Consider the following 24,792-nt stretch of genomic DNA (forward strand, 5'->3'; position numbering starts at 1 on the left):
GCGCCACGCAGCTCTGACACCGTCAAGTCCAGGTTGCCTGGTTGCATTAGCCAGCTTTCTATCACTGTGACAAAACGGATAAGAAAATCAACTTAAAAGAAGAGGGTTTGTCTTGGCTCAAAGTTTCAGAAGTTTGGGTTCATGGTAGTTGATCTTGTTGCCTCTGGACCTTAGGCACGGTGGGGAACCATGTGACAGAGGCTATTCATCTTATGGAAGCCAGAAAGCAAAAAAGGGAGAGCCAGAGTCCTGATGTCCCCTTCAGGAGCATGACCCCAATGACCTAACTTCCTTCCACTAGGCTCCACCCCCTAAAGGTTCTTCCACCTCCCTGCAGCATCACCAGCTGGGGATCAAGCCTTCAACAGGTGAGCTTCTGAAGGACACTGAAGATCCAACCATGACACTGGCCCATATGATACAGCTCAGCTCCTGCCCAGCACATGCCAGGTTCACCTAGAAGAAGCCAGTATTCTCTGGAAAGATGTTGTCATGGTCTCTTCAGGACTTTTATAGTGAAAATATGAAGCCAAGACACTAGTCTTTTCTTTTGTACATCCATTATGACTTCACATCCCTCTGGAAAACACCATTAAACCTAGTAAATATTTGATGGTTGCTATTATCTGATTATTGCTCCAGGTTTGCTTAGAGTAGAAAATATAGAGGCTTTCTCTGAAATAAAAATATCTGACTGGTATCTGTAATTTGTTGTTCTGGGTAAGAACCCACTGAATTATTTTTTAAGGAAGACATGTATTACTCAATTTGGCAACCAGCAAAAACTTGAGTTGTCAGTATTCAAATTCTCCCTTTATAATTAAGTTATTTGATTGCTGTGGCATAAATCTTCCAAGAGCTTAGGGCACTTCATGCATTTATTATGGCCAATACAGATTTTTGAACTGAAATTTACAATATTATATTTAGACATGCAAGGAAAATTATAATATTTAAAAATTCATGTAAATTATGAGCCCTTAGGCTATTCTCTAAAGACAGGGCAGTCACTTATTCACACTTGTGTATACAAGTCAAGAGAATCTAGTCCTTTCCCATTCTTCTCATTGACGTGATAGTTCTTCCTGGACAGCACTCGGATGAGGTCCCAAAGAGAGCAAAGCCAGGAAAGCTTTTGTATAAAGGTGCCTTCTTCTGTGATTACTGTAGCCTTTCTCCAATTCATGGTAAGAGTTAGAAGAGATCCTAGACCTATTTTGCAGAAGAGCCAACTGAGACTCAGAGAGGCATATGAGGAATGAACTGTCGTCACCTGTTTGGTCCTGCACCTCCTCTGTGACTCTAAGCCTTATTCAGCCCCCTCTGTTTATGGAGAGGCAAACTTGCCACTGAAGAGAATCATACCAGAAAGATCCCTTATGAAGAACAGGAAGGGATGGTTTGCCACAAACCGATCTCTGAAGGGCAGTCTTTTGACAGCAACGTTTTCCCCAGTGGCTGCTGCTGCTTCAGTACCCTCTTCATTGACATCCACATAAGACTTGTGAATGACCTTTGATAAATATAAGTCTCTGGCTGGTGACATTCCAGAGAGATCTGCTTTGGCCAGGCTGAAGACATCTGTCATCCCCAGGGATGTCAACAGGGTATTTAATTCATACTTGATTTCAAGCTTGAATCGGGGGATATGAACTTCCACTTCCCTTTCCATCATATTGGAAGCACTGGTCCACTCCTGGAACCTCTTTGCACTCAGCTGCTTCTCTATCTGAAAGACAAAACACAGATGAGCCCAGCCCACAGAAGCCAAACATGTAGTCTTTGCATTAAATCCTGTTATGGTTAGATATAGATCATTCCCTGAAGAGCTCATGTATTACTGTTCAGAGTTAATATAATTAAGTCATGAGGACTGCAGTAGATTTACTGGGTGACAACCTAGATGCAGCAGGTGTGAGTGTGTGTGCGTGTGTGTGTGTGTGTGTGTGTGTGTGTGTGTGTAGTAGTAGTAGTAGTAGTAGTAGTAGTAGTAGTAATGGGTCCCTGTGGCCTTGGGGACTGCTGTGTCTTTGAATCCCCTTGCTTGATTGCTCTCTCTGCTCCTGGATTCCATGATGTGAGAACAGAGCCTTGCTCTTTTCCTCTCTGCTTCCCACCGCAATACCCTGAGCTCCACAGACCTGGCCTACATGGACTGAAACTCTGACATCTCCAAAACTGTGATCAAGTAAGTCTTTTTTTTTCCCTCTAAGTTGTGTTCGGTCAGCCTAATTGGGTCACAGCAATGATATGGAGACAAATATATTTGCTTTTATAATTCTCAATGTTAATGGTTCAATTCATCACCTTCTTGTCTACCTTTAAAACATACTAGCTGGGGGAAAGCCCCGCACAGTCATGTGCATATATGTCACTATCACAATGAGCCACATTATGATGTGGGATTATAACGCACCAATGAAAGTATAATTTAAAATAAAGCATGCTAATTTTCTACTTATCTGAAAATAATTCTTGCGCTTAGCCACAGTTTCTCTGTTACTGTCTCCCTCTCACTTATATTTTATCACTTACTTTTCAGGTTGCATATTTGATTCCCTCCATATCTTGGCCTCAACTAAATTCCTCTCTTTTGCACCTAAAGTCATTGTATGCCTGCTTCCCGGATGAATCCAACCATTTCTTCTTCAGCCTCATATCTGCAACATTTAATGACACCGTTCTTTGTGAACGTGGTTCTCATTTGACTTCTGTGATGCCTGAGCCACTTGTTCCACTGTAAGAACTTTAATTTTCTTGGGTCCTGCTTCACTTTCTGACATTCCATGCCTGAAACTGAACCTCGCATTTGAACTTTCACATCTAAGCTCAGGTTTCCCAAAGAAGCCTTAGCCTCCTGACTTCTCATCTTCTTTCCAATTTCATCACTTTTTGTCGGCCCTTAGAATGTCTCTCCTTGAGTACTTAACACCTTTACTAAACATCAAACCACGATGTTATGTCATATCCCATCATTATAATCTGCGAATTTTTTCTTCATCACCTTCCCACCCTAACAATATAAGCCCCTGTAAAAAGCACAGGTAGATTTTTCTTCTAAAGCATCTTTGTTCCCTCTTCTTTCTCTGCCCTAATCCCAGGTACTATGACCTCAAGGCAAAATCCCACCTGGCTTCTTACACTTCACAGGCATTTGCATGTATATATTCTTGATCTTCCTGGAGCAGCAGGTTCTCCTCACTTCACCTGTTCATCTACTACTCATCCTGTGAGGCTCACACTGAGATTATACTCAAGTAAACCTTCAATTAAGTCCTCATTCTAATTTATGCCCTTTCTACTCCCATAGAACCTTCTGCAGACTCTAAACTGCTTCCCAACTGCTATTTACTTCCAAATGTCTTCTGCCGTACACCTGTTCCCATGGCCACAGTTGTGTTCCTTTTATTTCTCAGCTTGCTGCTTGCTTCCCTCTGGAACTATGCCCAACTCAATATTTTATGATGTATGTATGTATGTATGTATGTATGTATGTATGTATGTATGTATTTTGGTGGGGTAGGGGAATTACTAGTAGTTGAACCCAGGGGCATTTTATCACTGTGCTATATACCTTCAGTCCTTTTCATTTTTAGTTTGAAACAGTGTCTCATCAATTTTCCAAGGGTCTCACTAAGTTGCTGAGGCTGTCCTTGAAACTGTGATCCTCATGTCTCAACCTCCTAAGTACTGAGATTACAAGTATGTGCCATCACAGTCCTCTTCATCTCACTTCTTAATCCAAATACATGCATCCAAACTCAGGTGTTTCACAAGCCCTTCCTACCTTTCTATGCCCACCTGTGCCATATGTCTCCACCTCAAGCCAGCACTCTCTACTCAGAAACCCCCAGCAGTGGCCTTCCCATCCATGAGCTTCTGCAACCTCCCAAGGCTCAGCTGTTCTGTTAAGAAACTCACTCTACAGAGTAGAGAGGTCCCAGTTAGGTTGTGGGCAGAGGTGTGGTCACAGTAAAGCTCTCTGTACTATACAGCTTTGTCTGTGACCCAGAATAAGGAGTTGGACCCAAACTTCCACCGCCATTATAGCCACTTCTTCATGGTTGTGGTGTTCACTCATTTCCCACAAAACCAGGCAGTTAACAGAGGTGAGAGTGCTACAATTGGATTAGAAATACCACCCCAGAAGTGAATGGCTTAAGCAGATTTCTGTAGACCTAGAATTCTACTAGCTTTATAATTGTATTATCGTGGAAAGATGTCCCCCAAGTGTCAAAGAATCAGGATGTGTATGCCTTTGTATGGTACAGCACTTTTGCCTCCATGTGCCTTTCTTATATATAAATAGCTGGTCTTGCCTAAATACACTGTCCTGAAGACAGGGACCATGCCCATCAGCTCCCAGCTCCTGGGGCAGCAGTGCAAAGTCTAGGTCAGGAATAAGTGACTGATGCACTAATGTCATGGGATATGCTGAGTATGTGCATAAGAGTATATGTGTGCAAGCACACGTGTGCACACATCCTTTAGCTGCATGCTAGCACTCTTATTACTTTACCTGTCCAAGATTAGCTATGCCTACTGGAAGCAGAATGATCATGCTTAGTTTCTTGTTAACATAGGGCAGCTCAAGCACTTGCATCTGCAGCTTCTTTATGAAGGCCAACTTGAATATTCCAGTTTGAAACATCATGTCCACCATTACAGTTTTACCCTATTAAAAGAAAAGACTTAATTAGCCAGTACAGTTACATAGGAGAATAGATATGTATGTATACTTGTATAATGTGATTAACACTCTAAAGATTGGGGCAAATGATAAACTACAAAGAATATCCATATATATATATATATATATATATATATATATATATATATATATATATGAGAGAGAGAGAGAGAGAGATGACCTGAGTTTACCAAATGTAAAGCCAGAGCTTCTAGGTAATATGGGAAATAAAATCATAAAAACAATTTCTTCTTTTTTCTTTTTTTGTTTCTTTCTGTGTATGTGTGTGTGTGTGTGATTGATGCACTGTAGTCATACATCTTAATACAAAATGGCAGAGGCATACATGCACACATCACTCATACAGACCTTCCCCAATTACCACTCCATTCCCTCCCCCTTTCTTCCTTCTCATTTTTGACTTAGTGATTGACTTTTATATGTGATACTGGGGACTGAACCCAGGGACATTCTATCTCTGAGCTATACCTCCAGCTCATTTTTTATTGTTCATTTTGAAATGGCTTCACTAAGTTGCAATAATCCTGGACAGAGATTATAGAGATGAACCACCCATGCTCAGCTAGCAGTTTCATTCTTAATCCTTCAGAGACTCTATAGAAGAAAAAGTTTTATTGTGCTTCTAGAGAAAACAGCCACAGTATACGTGTGGAAAGAATGGTTAGACAGGATCTTAAATAAAGAACAAATGTCTTCTTGTCCAGAGAACCTTGGTTTCAAAAGGTTTGTAGGTTCCATGTAAGAAAGGTTATGGTCGCTTAATAAGTTAAAATAAAAGTTCTTAGAAAATACTATTAAAAGAACCTACAAAGCCAGGCGTGGTGGTGCACACTTGTAATTCCAGAATTCGGGAGACTGAGACCAGAGGATCGTGGTTCACGGACAGCCTCAGCTACTCAGTGAGGCCCTCTGCAACTCAGTGAGACCGTGTTTCAAAATAAAGAACAAAAATAGGGCAGGGGGTGTAGTTCGGAGGTCAAATGCCCCTGGGTTCCATCCCTATACCCACACAAAAAAAAAAACCCTACAGAAACTTAGACCAATATTTTCACTAAATCTTTCTAAATTGTCCTTAAATTATCATTGTATTCTCCAAAATTTGTCATCAGTCTGGAATAGAAATACTTACCTCACTGAGCTGAAAAGGGGTCTTAATGGTCTCTCTTTTCTGAAATTTATTTTGCCATTGTCCTTTGAAATATATGGCACTCACCAGGACCATTACAGAGGATGGGTCAATTGTACCCTTTCCAAAGAGGTTTGTGACTTTTCCTTGTATTAAAACAAACAAACAAACAAACAAACAAAAAAGATAATTGGATTTGAATTTGAACTTATTGATAAAGGAAAGCTGAATACTCACAACAAATTTGCATCTATTTTTAATCATATTGTAAATTTGAGATACCAGAATAATTTCTCATTTCTTGGATATTTACTTCAGATATTATTATATATATTGTGATAATACTAATTCTGGTGAATATTTTAAAACACTTATTTGCAAGTAGTGAGGTTCAGGTAGGTATAATGCCTGATAAATATTAAAGATAAGCCATAATAATAAATGTTATAAATGAGCAGTAATATTAACATTTATCATGGCTTATCTTTAATATTTATCAGGCATTATACCTACCAGAACCTCACTACATGCAAGTAGGTATTTTAAAATATTCACTAAAATTAGTATATCACAATATATAATAATATCTGAAGTAAACACACATTTGAAAATCAAGAATTGACAGGTAGGAAGAAAATAGTGACTGTGGAATATAGCACATCTCAGTAGTTGTAACAAACAAAAATCAACTACTAAGAAGGCAGCTCCTTGACAAGAAAGACACAGCAGGGAAGATATTTATGAACAAAAACACAAAAAAGGAACCACATCAGAAAAATATCCAAAACTCAGATCATAAGATCCACGCCAAAGAGCTCGAGCACATGACTGACCTGGTGTAGCAGCCAACGCCATCTCAGGCCACTGGCCCAGACCATGACTGCTGGCTCCACAGCCCCAAGAAATTCTATCAAGTAAACCAAGGACTTGAAGTGCAGAAAGCACTGGCAGAGCTTCAACATCTTGAGCGACCAGCACCACACTTCGGGGATGGAAAAAAAGATCTGAAAGCCCGTGGCCTCACAAGAAGCCAGCACCTGCAGTGATGCATTGTGCCCTCCAGAGACTGGGGCTGCAGGACAGTAAGGTAACCACACTACTCAGCAGATGACCACCCAGAGCAGCCGCAGGAACCACAGCAGTCTAAGATCTGGTGGTCTACCACTGAGGTGGTTGGGTTAAAACCACAGGAAAGGCTTATAGTGCCCAAGGCACAGTACTGGCCCAGGGTCACAGGAGGTTGCTCCAAGATTACATTGGACACCCTCTTCCAGTGCAGGTAGGAAGGTACAGGCCCAGGGCCAGAAGGTACAGAGCCAAGGGCCTGAAAATGTAGAGCTGAGGGCCTGAAAGTGCAGTGGCTAGGACCTAAAAGCTTAGAGACCAGGCCCAGAAAGCACAAAGCTGAGGGCCTGAAAGTGCAGATCCCAGGCCTGGAAAGTGCAAAGCTGAGGGCTTGGAAGCACAGAGGTCAAAGATCAAAGATCACAGAGTCTAGGGCAGAGAGTGCAGAGCACCGGGCCAGAAAGCGTGGTACCCAGGGCCAGAGAACACAGAACCCAGAGCCAGAAGGTGCAGAGCCCAGGGACTGAGAGTGCAGAGCCCAGGGTCAGAATGCACGCAGAGACAGGGCCAGAAAACTCAACCCTGTGCCTACATGGAACTCATTTACAGTGACATCCATCACGCTGACACCTGAACACAGAGCAGTCAGAGGCAAAAGGGGCACAAATACTCATAAAGTGGATCCAAAAGCTAACAATAGGTTTTGAAGCAAATGAGAGATACTGGAACATACTCCAGAATCTACTAAAGTGAATAGACATTATATGGGCCCTGTAGATATAAATTAGCAGTACTGCTTTTTTTGTATTGGTGTTGTCTTTGATTTACCCTTATAATTCTTAGTTTCTGTTGCTTGTTTTATTATATGCATGCTTGTTTGCTCCCTCACCCACTCCTTTTAGAAGCTTCTTCCCTCAATCTTATCTACTCTCTTATTTCAAAACCTCTTTTTTCCCTACTGTATCTCTTGTTTTATACTCAAGCTATTTCATATCTCCATACCTAAATACTCTATACTAACTACAAGAATCCTTCCATATCACCATCTCTCATTCTCAACCAGACACTACCTTATTGAGTGCCCACATAAGAAGAACAGAGAGAGGGTGGGAATTGGGTAGGGGTTAAATCAGTAATGTGTACATGTATGTACACACAATTTTTTAGCCCAATATGATGTATTAATATAAAACACCAATTAAAAATTTGAAAAAGAAGAACAGAGAGTTGTCAAATAAACAACCTAATGACACATCTCAAGGATCTAAAAAAAAAAGCAACAGTTTAATCTCCAGAATAGCAGAAGGCAGGAAATAATTAAAATCAGAGCAGAAATAAATAAAATAGAGAATAAAGCAATACAAAGGATCAACAAAGCAAAAAGCTGGTTTTTGGAAAAGATTAATAAGATTGACAAATACCTATCCAACCTAACCAAAAGAAAGAGAATTAATTCAAATCATTAAAATCAGAAATAAAAAAGGAAACATCACCACAGACAGTAGGGAAATTAAAAGTATTATCAGAAACTATTTTGAAAATTTATACTACAATAGACTGGAAAATATGGAAGAAATTGATAGATTTCTAAGCACATATAAACTACCTAAATTGAACCAAGAAGTCCCAGCAAACCAAAACCAACCAGTAGCAAGCAAAGAAATAGAAACAGCAATGAAATTTCTGCCATCAAAGAATCCCCGGCCTAGATACATTTCCAGCTGAATTCTACAAAACTTACAGAGAAGAACTAATCCCAATACTTCACAACTTGTTCTAAAAATTGAAAGAAATAGAATTCTTCCAAACTCCTTCTAGGAGGCCAGTATCACATTAATGCCAAAACCAAATAATATTTTAAGGTCAATAAAAGGAAACTATAGACCAATATTTTATTAATATAGATGCAAAAATTCTAAACAAAATACTAGCTATATGCCTTCAAAACCATATCAAGGGCCGGGCATGGTGGTGCATGCTTGTAATCCCCCACACACACTTGGGAGGTGGAGACAGGAAGATCACGCAAGTTTGAAGCCAGCCTTGCTGGCTTAAGAGACCTTGTTTCCAAATAAAAAAATATAAAATACATCTGGGGGTGTAGCCCAGAGGTAGAAGGGTTCCATCCCCAGTACCACCAAAATAATAATTAATAATAATAACCATATCAAGAGAATTATACATCATGAACAAGTTGGTATCATCCCTGAAAATCTAGGCTGGTTCAACATATGCAAATCAATACATTTTATTCACCACATAAATAGAACTGAGAACAAAAAGAAAAGAACATGTCAATAGGTGCTGAAAAAGCATTTGACATAACCAACACCCATTTATGTTAAAAACACTGCAGGAAAATTGAAGTAGAAGGAATGTATTTCAGCATCATTAAGGCAATATACAATAAACCCAAAGCCAACATCATACTGAATGGGGAAAAATTGCAAGAATTCCCTCTAAAATGAGGAACAAGACAAATATGTCCAATATCACCATTCCTTTGTAATATACTCCTCAAGACTGTTGCCACAGCAATAAGACTAGAGAAAGATATCAAAGGAATTCAAATAGGAAAAAAAGAATTAAAATTATTCTTGTTTGCAGATGACATGATTCTATATCTAGAAGACCAAAAAACTCAACCAAAAGACTACTAGAGCTTATTAACCCATTCAGTAAAGTGGCAGGATACAAAATCAACCTAAAGAAATCAGTTGCTTTTTTATATGCCAACAATAAATCCACAATAAAAGAAATAAAGAAAAAATCCATTCATATTAACCTCAAAGCCAACAAAATAAATAGGAATAAACCTAGTCAAAGATATAAAAAGACCTCTACAATAAAAATATAAAACATTAAAGAAAGTAAATTGAAGAAGACCTTGGAAGATGAAAAGATCTCTCTTCCTCATAGATAGGCAGAATAAATATCAAAATAGTCATTCTTCCAAAAATGATCTACAGATTCAATGCAGTTCCTATAAAAAAATACCAACAACATTCTTCATAGACCTAGAAAAATCAGTCATGAAATTCTTATGGAGAAAGAAAAGACACAGAATAGCCAAAGCAATTCTCAGCAATAAGAACCATGCAGGAGGCATCATAATCACTGATTTCAAATTATACTTCAGAGCAATAGTAGTTAAAACAGCATGGCATTGGCACAATAACAGGCATACAGAACAATGGAACAGAATAGAAGATACAGAAACAAACCCACACATCTATAGACAATTGATCTTTGACAAAGGGGCTGTCATAAAGACAGCCTTTTCAGCAAATGGTGCTGGGAGAACTGGCTATCCATTTGTAGAAAAATGGAACTAAATCCTTACCTCTCAACATGCAAAGGAATCAAGTTGAGATGGATCAAAGACCTGGAAATCAGACCAGAGACTGTGAAGCTATTAGAGGAGGGCATAGGTTCCACACTCCAACATATAGGCATAGGTAGTAACTTCCTCAATAAGATCTCCAAAGCACAGGAAATTAAAGCAAGAATTAGCAAGTGGCATGGCATCAAAATAAAAGGTTTCTGCTTATCAAAGGAAACTATCAAGAATCTCAACACTAAGAAAACAAAGCATCCAATAACAAAATGGGCAAGTGAACTAAATAGACACTTCACAAAAGAAGAAATTCAAATGGCCAATAATGCTGAACATCACTGGCAATCAGAGAGATGCAAATCAAAACTACCCTGAGATTTCACCTAACTCCAACTAGAATGGCAATCATTCAAAACACAAACAAGAAGAGATGCTGGCGAGGATGTGGAGAAGTGGGAACTCTAAGACATTGTTGGTAGGATTGCAAATTAGTGCAACCACTTTGGAAAACAGTATGGAGAATCCTCAGAAGAATGGGAACAAATCTACCATTTGATCCAGCAATACTACTTCTAGGTATCTACCCAAAAGAAAAGAAACCAAACTACCAAACTAATGCATGTGTATCTATGTTCATAGCTGCACAATTCATCATAGCCAAACTATGGAACCAGCCAAGATGCCCATCAACAGATGAATGGATTACAAAACTGTGGAATATGTACACAATGGAATTTTAATCAGCCATCAAAAAAAAACCTCAATTACATCATTTTCAGGGAAATGGATGGAACTGGAGGACATTATGCTAAGTGAGATTAGTCAGTCACAAAAAATAAGAAATTAGATGCTTTCCCTAATATGTGAGAGTTAGGGAGAATTGGGTCATATGAGGAACTCTAGATGAAAAAGAAAATCCTATGGAGGAGCAAACAAGACAACCTAAAGGAGGAGAAAGGAGGGGAGAAGAGGAAGGAAAATCTCTAAAGCACACAATGTACTTAAACATATCGAAGTCAACCACTAAGCCGAGCAAGGGAGGGAGGGAAGGGGAGGGGATGGGGTGAGAATTGGGAAGGGGTTAAATCGGTGATGTGTGCATGTCTCTACACACAAGTGTTTTTTTACCCCAATATGATGTATGAATATAATGCACCAATAAAAAAAATTTAAAAAGAATCTAAAGAGAAAGCCTACAGAATGGGAGATGATCTTTATCAGCCACCACTTGAATAGAGAGCTAATATCAAGAATATACAAAGAGCTCAAAAGACTCTACACTAGCAAAAATAAAAATAACACAACCAAGAAATGGGCAACTGAATTGAATTGAATAGACACTTCACAAAAGAAGAGATACAAATGGCCAATAGATACGTGAAAAAAAATGTTCAACATCATTAGCCATTAAAGAGATGCAAATCCAAACTACACTGAGATTCCATCTAACCCCAATCAGAGTGGGAAGCATAAGGAAGTCAAATAACAACAAATGCTGGCGAGGATGTAGGGGGAAAGGAACTCTTTTACACTGTTGGTAGGAGTGCAAACTAGTTGGGCTGCTAAGGAAATCAGTGTTGAGATTCCTTTGAAAACTGGGAATGTAATGATCCACCATATCATCCGGCTATACCACTCCTGGGTATTGAAAACAGAGAACTACAGTAACATATGCACACCCATGTTCATGGCAGCACAATTTGTAATAGCCAAAATCTGAAATCAACCTAGGTCACCATCAACAGATGAATGGATTGCAAAATTATGGAAAATACACACAATGGAATTCTACTCAGCTATAAAGAAGAACAAAGTCATGTCCTTCACAAAAAATTAAAAAGACCTGAAGAACATTGTGTTAAGTGAGATTAGCCAAGCACAGAAAGAGAAAGGGGCGCATGTTTTCTCTAAATTGCTGAAGCTAGGGAGTATTAGGGATACCAGAGGGACTCCAGATAATGGAGGGGAAACCTCAGCAAAGCCGGAAAGGAGGGGTAGAGGAGAAAGAAGGCTGAGGTTAATTAATGAAAAAGCTACATTCAAATATGTGTATACATGTAGATATAACATTGTTAACCTGGATATTCAGTATTGGGAGGGAGGAAAAAAGGGACGTGGGGGAGGCACCATGTACTGTGTGAATAGATGCCACTGTCATCATGATCCATATTAGGATGTGAGACTATAGTTCACCAATAAAATAAAAAAATGCTTTGGTAAAAAAAATTAAAAAATGTATAGAAAGATACCAAGGATTGCTTGCTTTGTAAATATAATGATGAAAACTGAACACAGTGCCATCTTGAGGCATTCCAGTACATTGCAATTTGCGAAACCTTTCTGGAATACAAGCTATCATACAATAGGAAACCTGGGGATATCCGGAACATCAGATTCTTAGCATGATGAAGACTTTTATTTCAATGGAAATTCTGGGTCTATAATAACTAGCATGTAATAAAAATAAAGTGCTCAAAATATATTTATGAATGAATGGATAAATATATAAATGAATGATGAAATAATGGTCATATTCTAAATAAACCCACAACAACTAGAACCCTAACACTCACCCATGCTAGGCAACACCATCCACAGCTCATTCATGCCAAAAAATTTTTAAGTTATTCATACATGCCGAGCACCGTTCTAAGCACTATAGCAGGAAATTGAGACTAAAACACGTACACACACACACACACACACACACACACACACACACACACACACTGAGGGGGAAAAAACAACCAGCATGAAGTTTTGCTTTGTTTTTTTTTTTTTTTTAGGAAACCTTAGCTTAACTCTCAGATCCTCTCTGAGCACTGAGTTCCCAGGAATCCACTACCAAAGGATCAGAGTTGGTACATGAGATAAAAACATATTTTTATACTACTGTGCTAAGTAAATTCAGAGATCTGAAAATTTTGTAATTATTTCCAAGCATTCCCTAACTCAATAAAAAGAACTAAATAGATGCATATTATAAGCTGGCCACTTATTAACTAAACTTGGGAAAAATCAAGAGATACTGTTGAGAACTCATCATTAAATGATAGAATGGGATACACAGATGTTTGAACATATGATCCTTTCACTCAGAAAAGAATTTATTTTAACTGGGCGTGGTGGCACACACTTGTAATCCCTGCACTTGGGAGGCGGAGACAGGAGGATCGCACAGGTTTGAAGCCAGCTACGCTGGCTTAAGAGACCCTGTTTCCAAATAAAATATAAAAAAATATATCTGGGAGTGTAGCCCGGAGGTAGAAGGGTTTCCAGGAACCCCAGTACCACCAAAAAAATAAAAAGAAGAAAAAAGAAAAGAATTTATTTTATATTGCTGACATGCTCCTCCAAAATGCAATTACATTTAATTGAGTAATTAGATATTATTTGATCATAATTTTAATTTATGAGTTAACAAATTCAATTCTGTCCCCTGGACTGCCTCAAATTTTAAGACTTCAGAAACAAATGGTACAATCAGTTGGTGGGACAACCACACAGAGAGAGATTGCTTCAACCTGATAACTATACATCTCTAGTGAGATAAACCCTAAAGGCGAAAGGAATCGCAGAAAAAAAAATAAGCGACCATGTTTTATTGTCTTATTAGAATTGTCCTTCTGAGCTGGGCAAGGTGGTGCATGATTGTAATCCCAATACTTGGGAGGCTGAGACAAGAGAATCAAAGAAGGTTCTCAGCCAGCCTCAGCTACTTATTGAGGCCCTCCACAACTTAGAGAGACCCTGTTTCAAAGTAAAGAATAAAAAAATAGGGCTGGGGAAGTAGCTCAGAGTTAGAATGTCCTTGTTCAATGCCCAGAACTACAAAAGATGATAGATAGATAGATGTTAGATAGATAGATGTTAGATAGATAGATGTTAGATAGATGATAGATAGATAGATAGATAGATAGATAGATAGATAGATAGATAGATAGATGATGGTAGATAGATAGATGATAGATAGGTAGATAATAGATATTGTCATTCTGAGACTGTGTATTGTGGACTTAGATAACTGCAAAAATAATAATGGTATTATAAGATGGGTTTAGGGCCATGAAATAAAAGAGAAACAGGTGTAAAAGGGAATTTTTTAAGTAAATTTTGTTCATCAAAATGGGAATAGGGGCCGGGCATGGTGGCGCACACTTGTAATCCCCGCGCTTGGGAGGCAGAGAAAGGAGGATCACACAGGTTCGAAGCCAGCCTCTCTGGCTTAAGAAACCCTGTTTCCAAATTTAAAAAAAAATACAAAAATAGGTCTGGGAGTGTAGCCCAGAGGTAGAAGGGTTTCCAGGAACCCCAATACCACCAAAAAAAAAAAAATGGGAATAGGGTTGGGCATGGTGACACATGCTTGTAATCCCAGCATTTGAAAGACTGAGACAGGAGGGTCCACATTCACGGTCAGCCTTAGCTACTTGGTGAAGCCCTTTGCATTTCAGTAAGACCCTATTTCAAAATAAAGAATAAAAAATAGAAATAGAGGTGTAGCTCAGAGGTAGAATGCCCCTGGGTTTCATCCTCAGTACCACAAAACAAACAAACAAAGTCAAAATAGGATGTGTGCATGTATGAAATGATGCTGTAATTTAATCTAGAAAATAAATATTTCTTAGTTATGTCCACTGAGAAAGTATGACCAAAAAATAGCAATGAGCACTTATGCCCAGATTCTTGTTTCTAAATACCACTTCTTATTAAAAGGATTCAGAACTATCTGACTTTGAAAAACAGATGCCAGCTAAAATTCAACAAACATCTCAAATATCTAAACTGTGCATCAAATGATGTAGAAGACATCAGCACAGAGCAATGCAAAATGCTATAGAAAAAAATGAAAGAGAACCTTCATGGAAATAAATGACATGGTCATGGATAGGAAGTTGAGAAAAGATGCCCTTTCTCTCCAAATCTATAGATTCATGGTAATTAAGTCCCAATTGGTATGAAAGATCGATGACAAGCCAATATTAAGAGGCTGAAACAGAAGGATTGCAGGGGTGAGGTCCCTGCACAGTAACTGAGTTAGACCTTGATTCAAGTTAAATGTAAAATACAGCTGGGTGTCTAGTTCGGAGGTTGAGTGCCCTGGGACTCAATCCTCAGCACAAGAAAGAAAGAAGAAAAAAAAAACAGAAAGTGAGGTAAAAGAAAAGAGAGAGAAAAGAAAAAAGATAAAAACAGACAGTAGACAGGCACAAAATGGAGAAGTTATTTGCAATATATGTTTTCAGTATGTGTATGAGGAACTCTCAAAATATAAAAAAAACACATCATTCTTAACAAGCACTTCACAAAAGAAGATATGAAGCATATGAAAACATCTTTAACCATATAATTAATAAGAAAAATGCAAATTAAAAGGGAAATAACCATGGAAGCTTAAATTAATTAGACTAATAATATTAACAAAATTCCCATTTATTGTTTGGACAAGTAAATCATTGCAACCACTTAACAAAAATGTTTGGTATGTATTAAAATTGAATGTATACTTACATTATCAATAGCAACTTCACTTCAACAAATTTGGGTACACATATGTACGAAAATGTCTGTGTCAAAATGCTTGCAGCAGCACTACCTAAAATTAACCCAAAGTAATAATTTTCCCAAACATTTATTAGTGGTTGAACTGATAAGTATAGTTGGGATATTCAGAGAATAAAACATACATTGATGGAAATTAAGAAAAGAAAGAGAAAAGAAGAAAGATGAAATCAGACAGTAGATAGGCACAAAATGGTAGAAGTTTTTTGCAGTATATGTTTTCAGTATGTGTGGGATTATAAGCATTGCAACATGTTACCACATAGATGAATCTCATGAAAAGAAAAAAACTAAACCCATACTTATTCCAGTTACCTTAAATCTTACAAAGGGCAGAGCTTGTATATGGTAAGTAAAATGAAAGAAATCTTCACACTTGAGCAGAAGGGGGTTAGTTTCTGGGAGGGGATCTGAGGATGGCTTGACAGTACCTCTTCCTAGAAACTGAGATTTTATGTTCCTCACCTGGTGGTAGCAATGGGCATTTGTGATAATTTATCAAATAACATCCATGCAGTAATTTAGCTTTCTACAAGTATGTATATTTCAATTAAAAAGTTATTTTTATCAATCAAGATTCAAAGAAAATGTTAATCAACTGCAATGTATACACATTTGGGTCTTGATTCAAACAATAAAGAGACAGCTGGAGAAATAGGAAAACTCGCTGCATATCTGCTAATATTTAATGATTATTTTCAGTTTTACAAATGTGATAATATAAAGTTGTGGTCATATGAAAATAGTCTACATTTTTTGAGGGGAAACAAACTGATACATGTATGAGAAAATGATGATATCTAGAATTTGCTCCAAAATAGCCATGAGGGGGTGATGGAGATAGGGTGAGGGTATAGATGATAAGGACGGCTGTTTGTAATCACTGGCATAGTGGAGTTCATTATAAATTCACTCTGCATTGTATAGTCTTAATTTTTCCCTTATCTTTTTTATTGTATGGGGGACTGAACCAAGGAGACTTCTGTTTCTGAACTACCTCCCCCACCCCATTTATTTATTTATTTATTTATTTATTTATTTATTTTGTGCATCGGTGGATGGAACCCAGGGGCATTGAACCTCCGACCTCCAAGCTACACGTCGTGCCCTAATTTTTATTCTTTAATTTGAAACAGGGTCTCACTAAGTGGCAGAGGGCCTAAGTAGCTAAGGCTATCCACAAACCGAAATCCTCCGGTCTCAGCCTCCCAAACGCTGGGATTACAAGCATGTGCCACCACACCTGGCTCTTATTTATTTTGAAACAGGGTCTTCCTAAATTGCTAAGGCTGATGTCGAACTATGATCTTCCTGTCTCAGCCTCCCAAGTACTGGGATTACAGGCATGTGTCACCACACCTGTCTCCTTAACTAATTTTTTTAAAAATAAAGAAATAAGCACACCATTGTATCTGATACTTAATGCGCTATTTTAAAAAAGAAATGTTTAACAATAAATATGTAGGGTTTGTAACTGTGACAGGAAGATGTGCTTTTAATTAAATTTAATGATGGGATTTATAAAACCATTTCTCTACAGTAGAAGTGGTATTCATTCCCATCCTCAGAGTCACTCAGGGCAGAGATAACTCGGGGCAAAATCTTGTAGTGATATCCCATAAGGCTCCAGTTCCTTCACTGTTAATCTGTCTATTGTTGGACTTCACTCCACTTCCCTATTAGCATATTGACAGAAGTATATCAACACAGCACAGATAAAGTTTGTAGACACATATGTGACTCATCCTTACCATTAGTTTTGCTTTCAACCCAAGCATTAATTGTCTTCCTGGTTTGTTCTGTAGAATGTTCAAAGTCAACTGTTTGCAGCCTGGCTCGGTACAGTTTCTCAGAACAGCTTAAGTATTGCTGTGAAAGAAAGTGCGGTTGAACAACAATGCAAAGACAGTGTAAAGAAAACAGGCACTTACTGCTCAAGGTAGTCTAAACTCCTCATACACAGACAAAGCAGCTCGTGTACGCAAGTTTGGAAGGAAGCAAATTTAGTCTGTATTTGATTTTTGTTTTGTTTTGTTCTTACGGTCCTGGGGATTGAACTCAGGGGCGTTCTACTTCTGAGCTATACCCCCAGCCCTATTTTTTATTCTTATATTTTGAATCAAAGTCTCACTAGGTTATGGAGGGCCTCAATAAGTAGCCGAGGCTGACCGAGTGTCGGAATCCCCCCACCCCCACCCTGGCTCAGCTTCCCAAGTACTGGGATTATTAGCGTGTGCCACCATGCCTGGCTTGTCTGTATTTGTTTTTGATAAAACAAATAAATGTAAGAAAATCTAAAATCACTTTCCGAAAAAAATATTCAGAAATGTTTAGTTGTTAACTGTTATATTGTTGCTTTTCTTAGTTCTAAAATAAAAATGCAATCCAGGGGGAACCTTCCACTCTAGCAGTCCTCTTTTCTCTTCAAAGCAAAGAAATTGTAACTAATGCTCTCATGTTATCCACAAGAAAATTTGTTAACTAGAATGGTTAGATGACATACTTATCTAATGACTAACAGAAAGCCTCCCCATGGTATATATGTGTGTGAATGTACGCAATATAGATATATCTCAATTTCTTCACAAGCCACCATATGTAGTAATAGTAATAATAATCAATAATAATGATATCTGGTGTAGGTATTTGACATTTTTAAATTTATGTAAAGTATCAACAAAAATACATTAAGGTTTTCATTATGTTATTTACCTATACAATAGTACACAAGTAAAACTGGTTTACAAACTCAGTATAAAAATCCTAAAGTTGGGCAAGGTGGCTCACACCTCTCTGAGACAGAAGAACTTCAAATTGGAGGCTGGCCTGAGCAACTTAGAAAGATCTTGTCTTAAAATTAAAATTAATTAAGCCGGGCAGGGTAGCACACACTTGTAATCCCAACATTCGGGAGGCTGAGACCGGAGGATCGCGGTTCACAGACAGGCTCAGCTACTTAGTGAGGCCCTCTGCAACTTCGTGAGATCCTGTTTCAAAAATAAAGAATAAAAATAGGGATGGGGGTATAGCTTGGAGGTCGAATGTCCCTGGGTTCCATCCCCAGAACCACACACACACAAAAAAAAATAAAATTAATTAATTAATTTAAAAAGCTGGATGTGTATGTCAATGGTAGAAAATCCTTGGTTTTAATTCCCAGTTTTACACACACACACACACACACACACACACACACACACACACACACACATCAAAGAACCTTTCTTTCTTTAACTTCCCACTCCAGAACCCCTCCTCTGAGACATTCTGGAGCCACCACTGATTCTGACCCCTGCACTTGATTCCTAGACTGGACACTTTCCACTGCCTCACTGCCAGGACAGCAGCCAAGTCTTCATGGACCCAAGTGAAATTGCTCATGATTTTGTTCTCAAGGCTCTGGGGTCATCGCCCATCACCCAGAAGGACCCCGTGCCCCATGTGAACTCAACAGGATGGTTCAAGACTTAGAACTGTGGTAGTTGTGAAAGTTGCTATATGGGGTTTGGTTTTTCATTTGCCTGAATGGGTTATTTTGTGCCTAAGTTCAGTGTTGAAGAAAAGCAAAGATATACTAGGAGCAAAAATTGGGCCTCACGATGATTCCTGTCCTGAGCTGGGTGTAACTGTAGCTGGAATATCCGTAGGTGATGCCCATGAGATGGGAGTGTTTTCCAGGCAGGGATCTGATACGGGGAGGTCTGCCTTGTGACACATTCACAGTACCTTCGTGATACTAATGAGAAGTGTGTTATGGTTTGGATCTGGAATGGTCCCCAAGGTCTTGCAGCAATATAGAGAGCTGTGGCTTTTAGGAAGTTATTAAATCAAGAATACACTGACCTTATCCACACATCCATCACTGACGGGTTCATGATTTGAATAATTTTTTTGAGAAGTAGTAGAAACTGTAAGAGGGGGTCTGAGTTGCCCATTCCTTTCCTTCCCCTCGCTCTTTCTCACTCTCATTCCCAGGTGCCATAAAGTGGGCAGCTTCCCTCTGCCACCCGCTTCCACGACGAAACCTCACCTCAGACCCAGAAACAGTGGAGCCAGCCGACCACGAACTGAAACCTCTGAACCAAAGTAAACCTCCCTCTGTTGTTTTCCTCGTGTGTTTTTATCACAGTGATGAAAAGCTAACTAACACAAGGAGCTTCTCCTTTTAGGAAGAGACACAATCATTGTCATCCCAAGTCAACTTTTACCTACTATAATTCCTGGGTCACTGTTGGAAGAGGCAGAGAGGTGGGACAGAGCATCCCAACTCAAAGGGCCATGGTTGTTAGTCCTCAACACATTCAGTACTCTCCTTAAAACATTCATATATACTTCTAGGGAAATAGAAGGCAATGCACCCAGAAATGTTTCTAGTACCAAAGTTTTCCACCCACCCCAACATGGAGACTAGTCACATCTGAAACACAGCCTAGGCTAACAGGCTAGGGAAGAACAAGAGAAATCCAGAGCTTTGTTCCTCTTTACCTCGCTGGTATTTAAGTAATACTGGTCAAACAAAACCTACTTCACTAATGCATTGCATCCCAATCACAGCAAGATTGTGTAGCAATTAAAAATAGATTGATTTGAGCTGGGCATCATGGTGCACACTTGTAATCCCAGCCTTCAGGAGGCTGAGACAGAAAAATGGTGGTTTGTGGCCAGTCTCACCTCTTAGTAAGGTCCTTTGCAATTCAGTGAGACCTCGTTTCAAAATAAAAAATAAAAGTAGGGCTGAGGGTGTAGCTTGGAGGTAGAATGCCCCTGGGTTCCATCCCCAATATGGCAAAATATACATAATATTGATTTGGGTAGGGGTCAAATCCAGGTCTTGCCATTTACTTCATCATTTGTCAGAACTGCTTCATAGCCTGTAGACTAGTGCCATTTTTGTACCTCTATTAGATGGTAAAGATTGTATGAAATAATATCTACAATATATTAAGTAGACTGATCATCATATAGCAAAACACTCAATAATGCTATGTATTTCACTGCTATCGGCAAAGAGCACACATGGCACTCTACTTTTAGCACTAGAAAAAAGTTAGTCTAATCTTCTCATTTTAGTGATAAGGGAAGTGATTTGTCCAAAGTCATATGTATGACTTTGAACTCTTGTCTTTTGGCTCCTAGCTCAATGTACTTTCAACTACCTCTTTCTCCTCTAAGGGCCTTTGGAGATGCAATGAGAAATGTATTTAGTTTTGCTTCTGTTCCATAAAACATAATTCTTACCTACTTTGTTTGTGCTTCATCTCTCACCTTGATTCTTGGATGACTTTCAAGATTTTGCAGTAGTAAAAAAATTTTATGTGATATTTCACAACTGTAAATGGAAGTTTCTCATAAAATCTAAGTCATCCTCAATTCAGTCTCTTAAAGATGAATGCTATGTGACTTTTCTCGCCCTTTATCGATTTTATAGTGTGAATTCAGAGGGCGCCAAGTGTGCTCACCTGGTGGAATTCCATTTTCTTTGTCCCGTAGAGTCTGTTGGCGATGCTCAGGGTATAGTTGGAGCCTGATTGGTTGATTTGGGAGAGCAGGGTTGCAAACTCTGAATGCATCCTTCCAGCTTGGCTGCACTGTCACCAGTAAACAGAGACTGACAGGTTAAATTGATTGACTTCTTATCACTGGAGAGTCATAAATAAGGCATTAACCATCTGGAGAGCAAGATGTGCACACAAGGTCATGCAAACCAGAAGTAAAAGAGTGCAAAGTGTCTTTCCACTCTGGAATTTCTTTAGTACAGTAATCTCACCACCCTGTGACTTCGGCTACAGATGTCCATGCACAATTATATGCACTTTCCAGCCCTCACAGCTGAATTCCAAAGATGATGTTGTGAATAAGGAGATCCTAGCGGGGTATCCAGGGCAATGATCCAAGCTTTATGGTTTTTTTTGAGGCTCATAGATCATTTTTCCTCTCTGTCACACTCTTATCAACATCTTGGGTTTCCACGTGTTATATAATTAAACTCTTCTCTGACCAGGTCTCATGCAGTCACTTGTCCCTTGGTGGTGGCAATTCTGCTAAGCTTGCAGCTTTGATGGTCTGAAAGCTGGCTAAGAATGCCCTGACACTAGAGGAGCTATGCTTATATTCCCTGAAGCAATGGTTCTCAAATTGTGAGTTTTGGTCGCCTAGTAAAAAGTTGGGTTCTCTGAAGCAAGGTTTTGGTGAATCTACACACATTTATGTATATTTACAAGAAGTATCAAGCAACCATTTTCATATGATAGTTCTGTGTAACTGATATCAAAATGAGTTCCCTCACTGGAAAGAGCCAGGGAACATTGTCCCAAAGCATGTGGGTGGGGACCTCAAGCCCAGCATGTAGTCACATGGGGAAGTGTCAACGTCCTTTCTTGGACCCCTCAGTCAACCACAAAAATCTAACACTACCTGTATAAAGGCTGGCAGACTCAACAAGAGGTGCAGAGTGGAAATGTTTGAGAAAAGATGACATTAAATAAGTTAATAAAGTCTGGGAAAATTTATTATTGTTATTATTATAATTAAGGCAAACACTAAATACTAGTGATTATCAGGAAGAGAGAGACACTGGGGGAGACAGAGGTAGCTTCTTTATGGGTTAAAGAGGGCTTTCCTACCTCTATCCCTAGACTATTCTTTCCAGATTATCTTACATTAAAAGAGCATTTGAAATCTTAGCAATATTATTACCATACCTCAGATGAACCCTGAAATTCTGGCCTTAAGAATTTTGCAATTTGATTATAGTGGAGCACCTAGAAAAGAAAAAGGAGACAAATTAGTATCAAATGTAATAAATATATATCATATCTATTACCTACTTATATATTTATAGACTATATATATAGTCTATAAACTTGAGAGTAATAAGTATTCTTTTATTTCAGATCAAGATTTCTAGTGACAGTTAATGTTTAATAATATTTTCAAGTTCTGAATTAAGTTTATACACATCTTTATTTAACCTTCCCAACAACATTATTAGTGGATATCCTCATACCCATTTTTTGTTAGAGAAATTGAAGTCAAAAGATCAAAGAGCTTGCACCAGACCACTATACGCCTGGCTCCTTGGATTGAGCTCTTAGCCCCTCAGCTCTTCTGCCCCCCTCCTGCTCTCCTTGGACCACTACCTAGGACAGTGCCCATCTAGGGCCGGGTAAAATACTACACAGTTTTCCAGAATAATCAATAGTAAGACAAGCAAGTATCTCAGAAGGCCATCAGTATTATCCTATGTAACCTGAAAAGTCAACATTTTTCTTCAAGTCTCAGGTTTTCTGTCTGTAAATGGGGATAGCACTCCATACCTTCTACACAGAGTTCTTAAGAGGCAGTGTAATCATGAATATTTTTTAAACTCAATTAACTTTCAAAAGTTTCATTCAAAGTTTAAGCTTCTAGGGGAAGTTTAAACTTTTTTTGTGGTGGTACTGGGGTTCCTGGAAGCCCTTCTACCTCTGAGCTACACTCCCAGACCTATTTTATATTTTTTTTAAATTTGGAAACAGGGTCTCTTAAGCCAGCATGGCTGGCTTCAAACCTGCACGATCCTCCTGTCTCTGCCTCCCAAGCGCGGGGATTACAAGCGTGCGCCACCATGCCCAGTGGAAGTTTAAACTTTTACTAGGAATAGTACCATACATGTGTTCTCTACCCACGTTTTTTTTTTTTTTGGTGGTGGTGGTACTGGGGTTCCTGGAAGCCCTTCTACCTCCGGGATACACTCCCAGACCTATTTTTACATTTTTATTTGGAAACAGGGTCTCCTAAACCAGCTGCAGGATCCTCCTGTCTCTGCCTACCAAGCGCGGGGATAACAAGCGTGTGCCACCACGCGCGGCTCTCTCTACCACATTTGAATCCCTGGATGTTGGACCTCTGTAAGTAAACTACAGAGATTCACTTGTGGCACAGCTGATGGTAAAGAAGAGACTATATAGTACACATATTACCTCATTTGAATTACAATGTATTTCTTTTTTTTTTGAGAACATCAAGGTTATTTTTTATTTTAGGGCATTTCATTATTTAAACCATTTTTCCTTTCTGAGAAATATGATTTGCTCAAATGTGTCTTCTTTAACACCACATCAGTTTTCTTTCTAGAGGATAGAAGTAAGATGGCAGACCAGAGGGGACATGGAAGGGGACCCGCGGAAGACTCCGGGTTCTGGGAAGTCGCTGCTGCATTGCTTACCCTTTCCATCTGCTCGGCAGTGTTCCCTCTGGCACCAAGAAGGATCATACTTAGAGCATAAAGCAGACTCAGGGGAGAAAAGAAGATGTTCTCTCCTACATTGTTGCTGTTCAGCTCTTTGAACACATCCAGACAAAATTCTACGTTTGCTGTGCTGAGGGAGTCCATTTTTATGCCAAGCACTGCCTGAGAACAGAAAGGAGGACACATTTTCAGAATAGCACTTCTCTCTGCCGGATTCTCATCGTCAGCAAACACTTCCCCTCTCTGAACTCCAGGCGACCTTTCTCTCTTGGGTCACAGCCACCTCCTTGGCGGCTCCTTCTCGGTTTCTTGTGCCAGATCATTCTCCATTTTGAAGCTCTGAACATCCCAATAGATCAGGACTCAGATCCTGAGCCCCTCCTGCAAGTCTGCTCACACCCTAGCTGATCTCAATCACTTTCTTGCCATAAATGTCAGCTCAACTCAGCTTCTCCACATGGATGTCTAATAGATGTCTCACATTAACATGTGGAGAGCGAACTCCTCTCTCTGCCCTGCCCCCCTCCAGCCATCTTTGCTATAAATAGTCACTTAAATTTCTCCACTTCTCAGGCTAAGAACCTCGGGCTCATCCTGAAATGCTTTCCCGTCTTCATTCATATGCAATCTTTGAAAATGTTTTTTTTTTTTCTGGTTTCAAAAATATTCATCATCATAATTCGCAATAGCTAAAATATGGAACCAACCAAGGTGTTCATCAACAGATGAATGGTTTGCAAAATTATGGGAAATACACACAA

General features: G+C 39.0%; 1 protein-coding gene across 1 annotated transcript; it reads right to left on the bottom strand.

The window, feature by feature from the left end:
- Positions 1-1,327: 1,327 nt before the first annotated feature.
- Positions 1,328-24,175, bottom strand: SERPINB11 (serpin family B member 11; the record flags this gene model as incomplete). Its single annotated transcript, XM_080714568.1, has 7 exons — positions 1,328-1,729; positions 4,520-4,675; positions 5,841-5,983; positions 17,553-17,670; positions 21,261-21,389; positions 22,503-22,562; positions 24,008-24,175. The coding sequence occupies 7 exons, from the start codon at positions 24,173-24,175 to the stop codon at positions 1,328-1,330; spliced, it is 1,176 nt and encodes a 391-aa protein (XP_080570694.1).
- Between the last annotated feature and the right edge of the window lie 617 nt (positions 24,176-24,792).

This window comes from Muscardinus avellanarius, assembly GCF_963383645.1.
Source record: "Muscardinus avellanarius genome assembly, chromosome: 17".
Lineage (NCBI taxonomy): Eukaryota > Metazoa > Chordata > Mammalia > Rodentia > Gliridae > Muscardinus > Muscardinus avellanarius.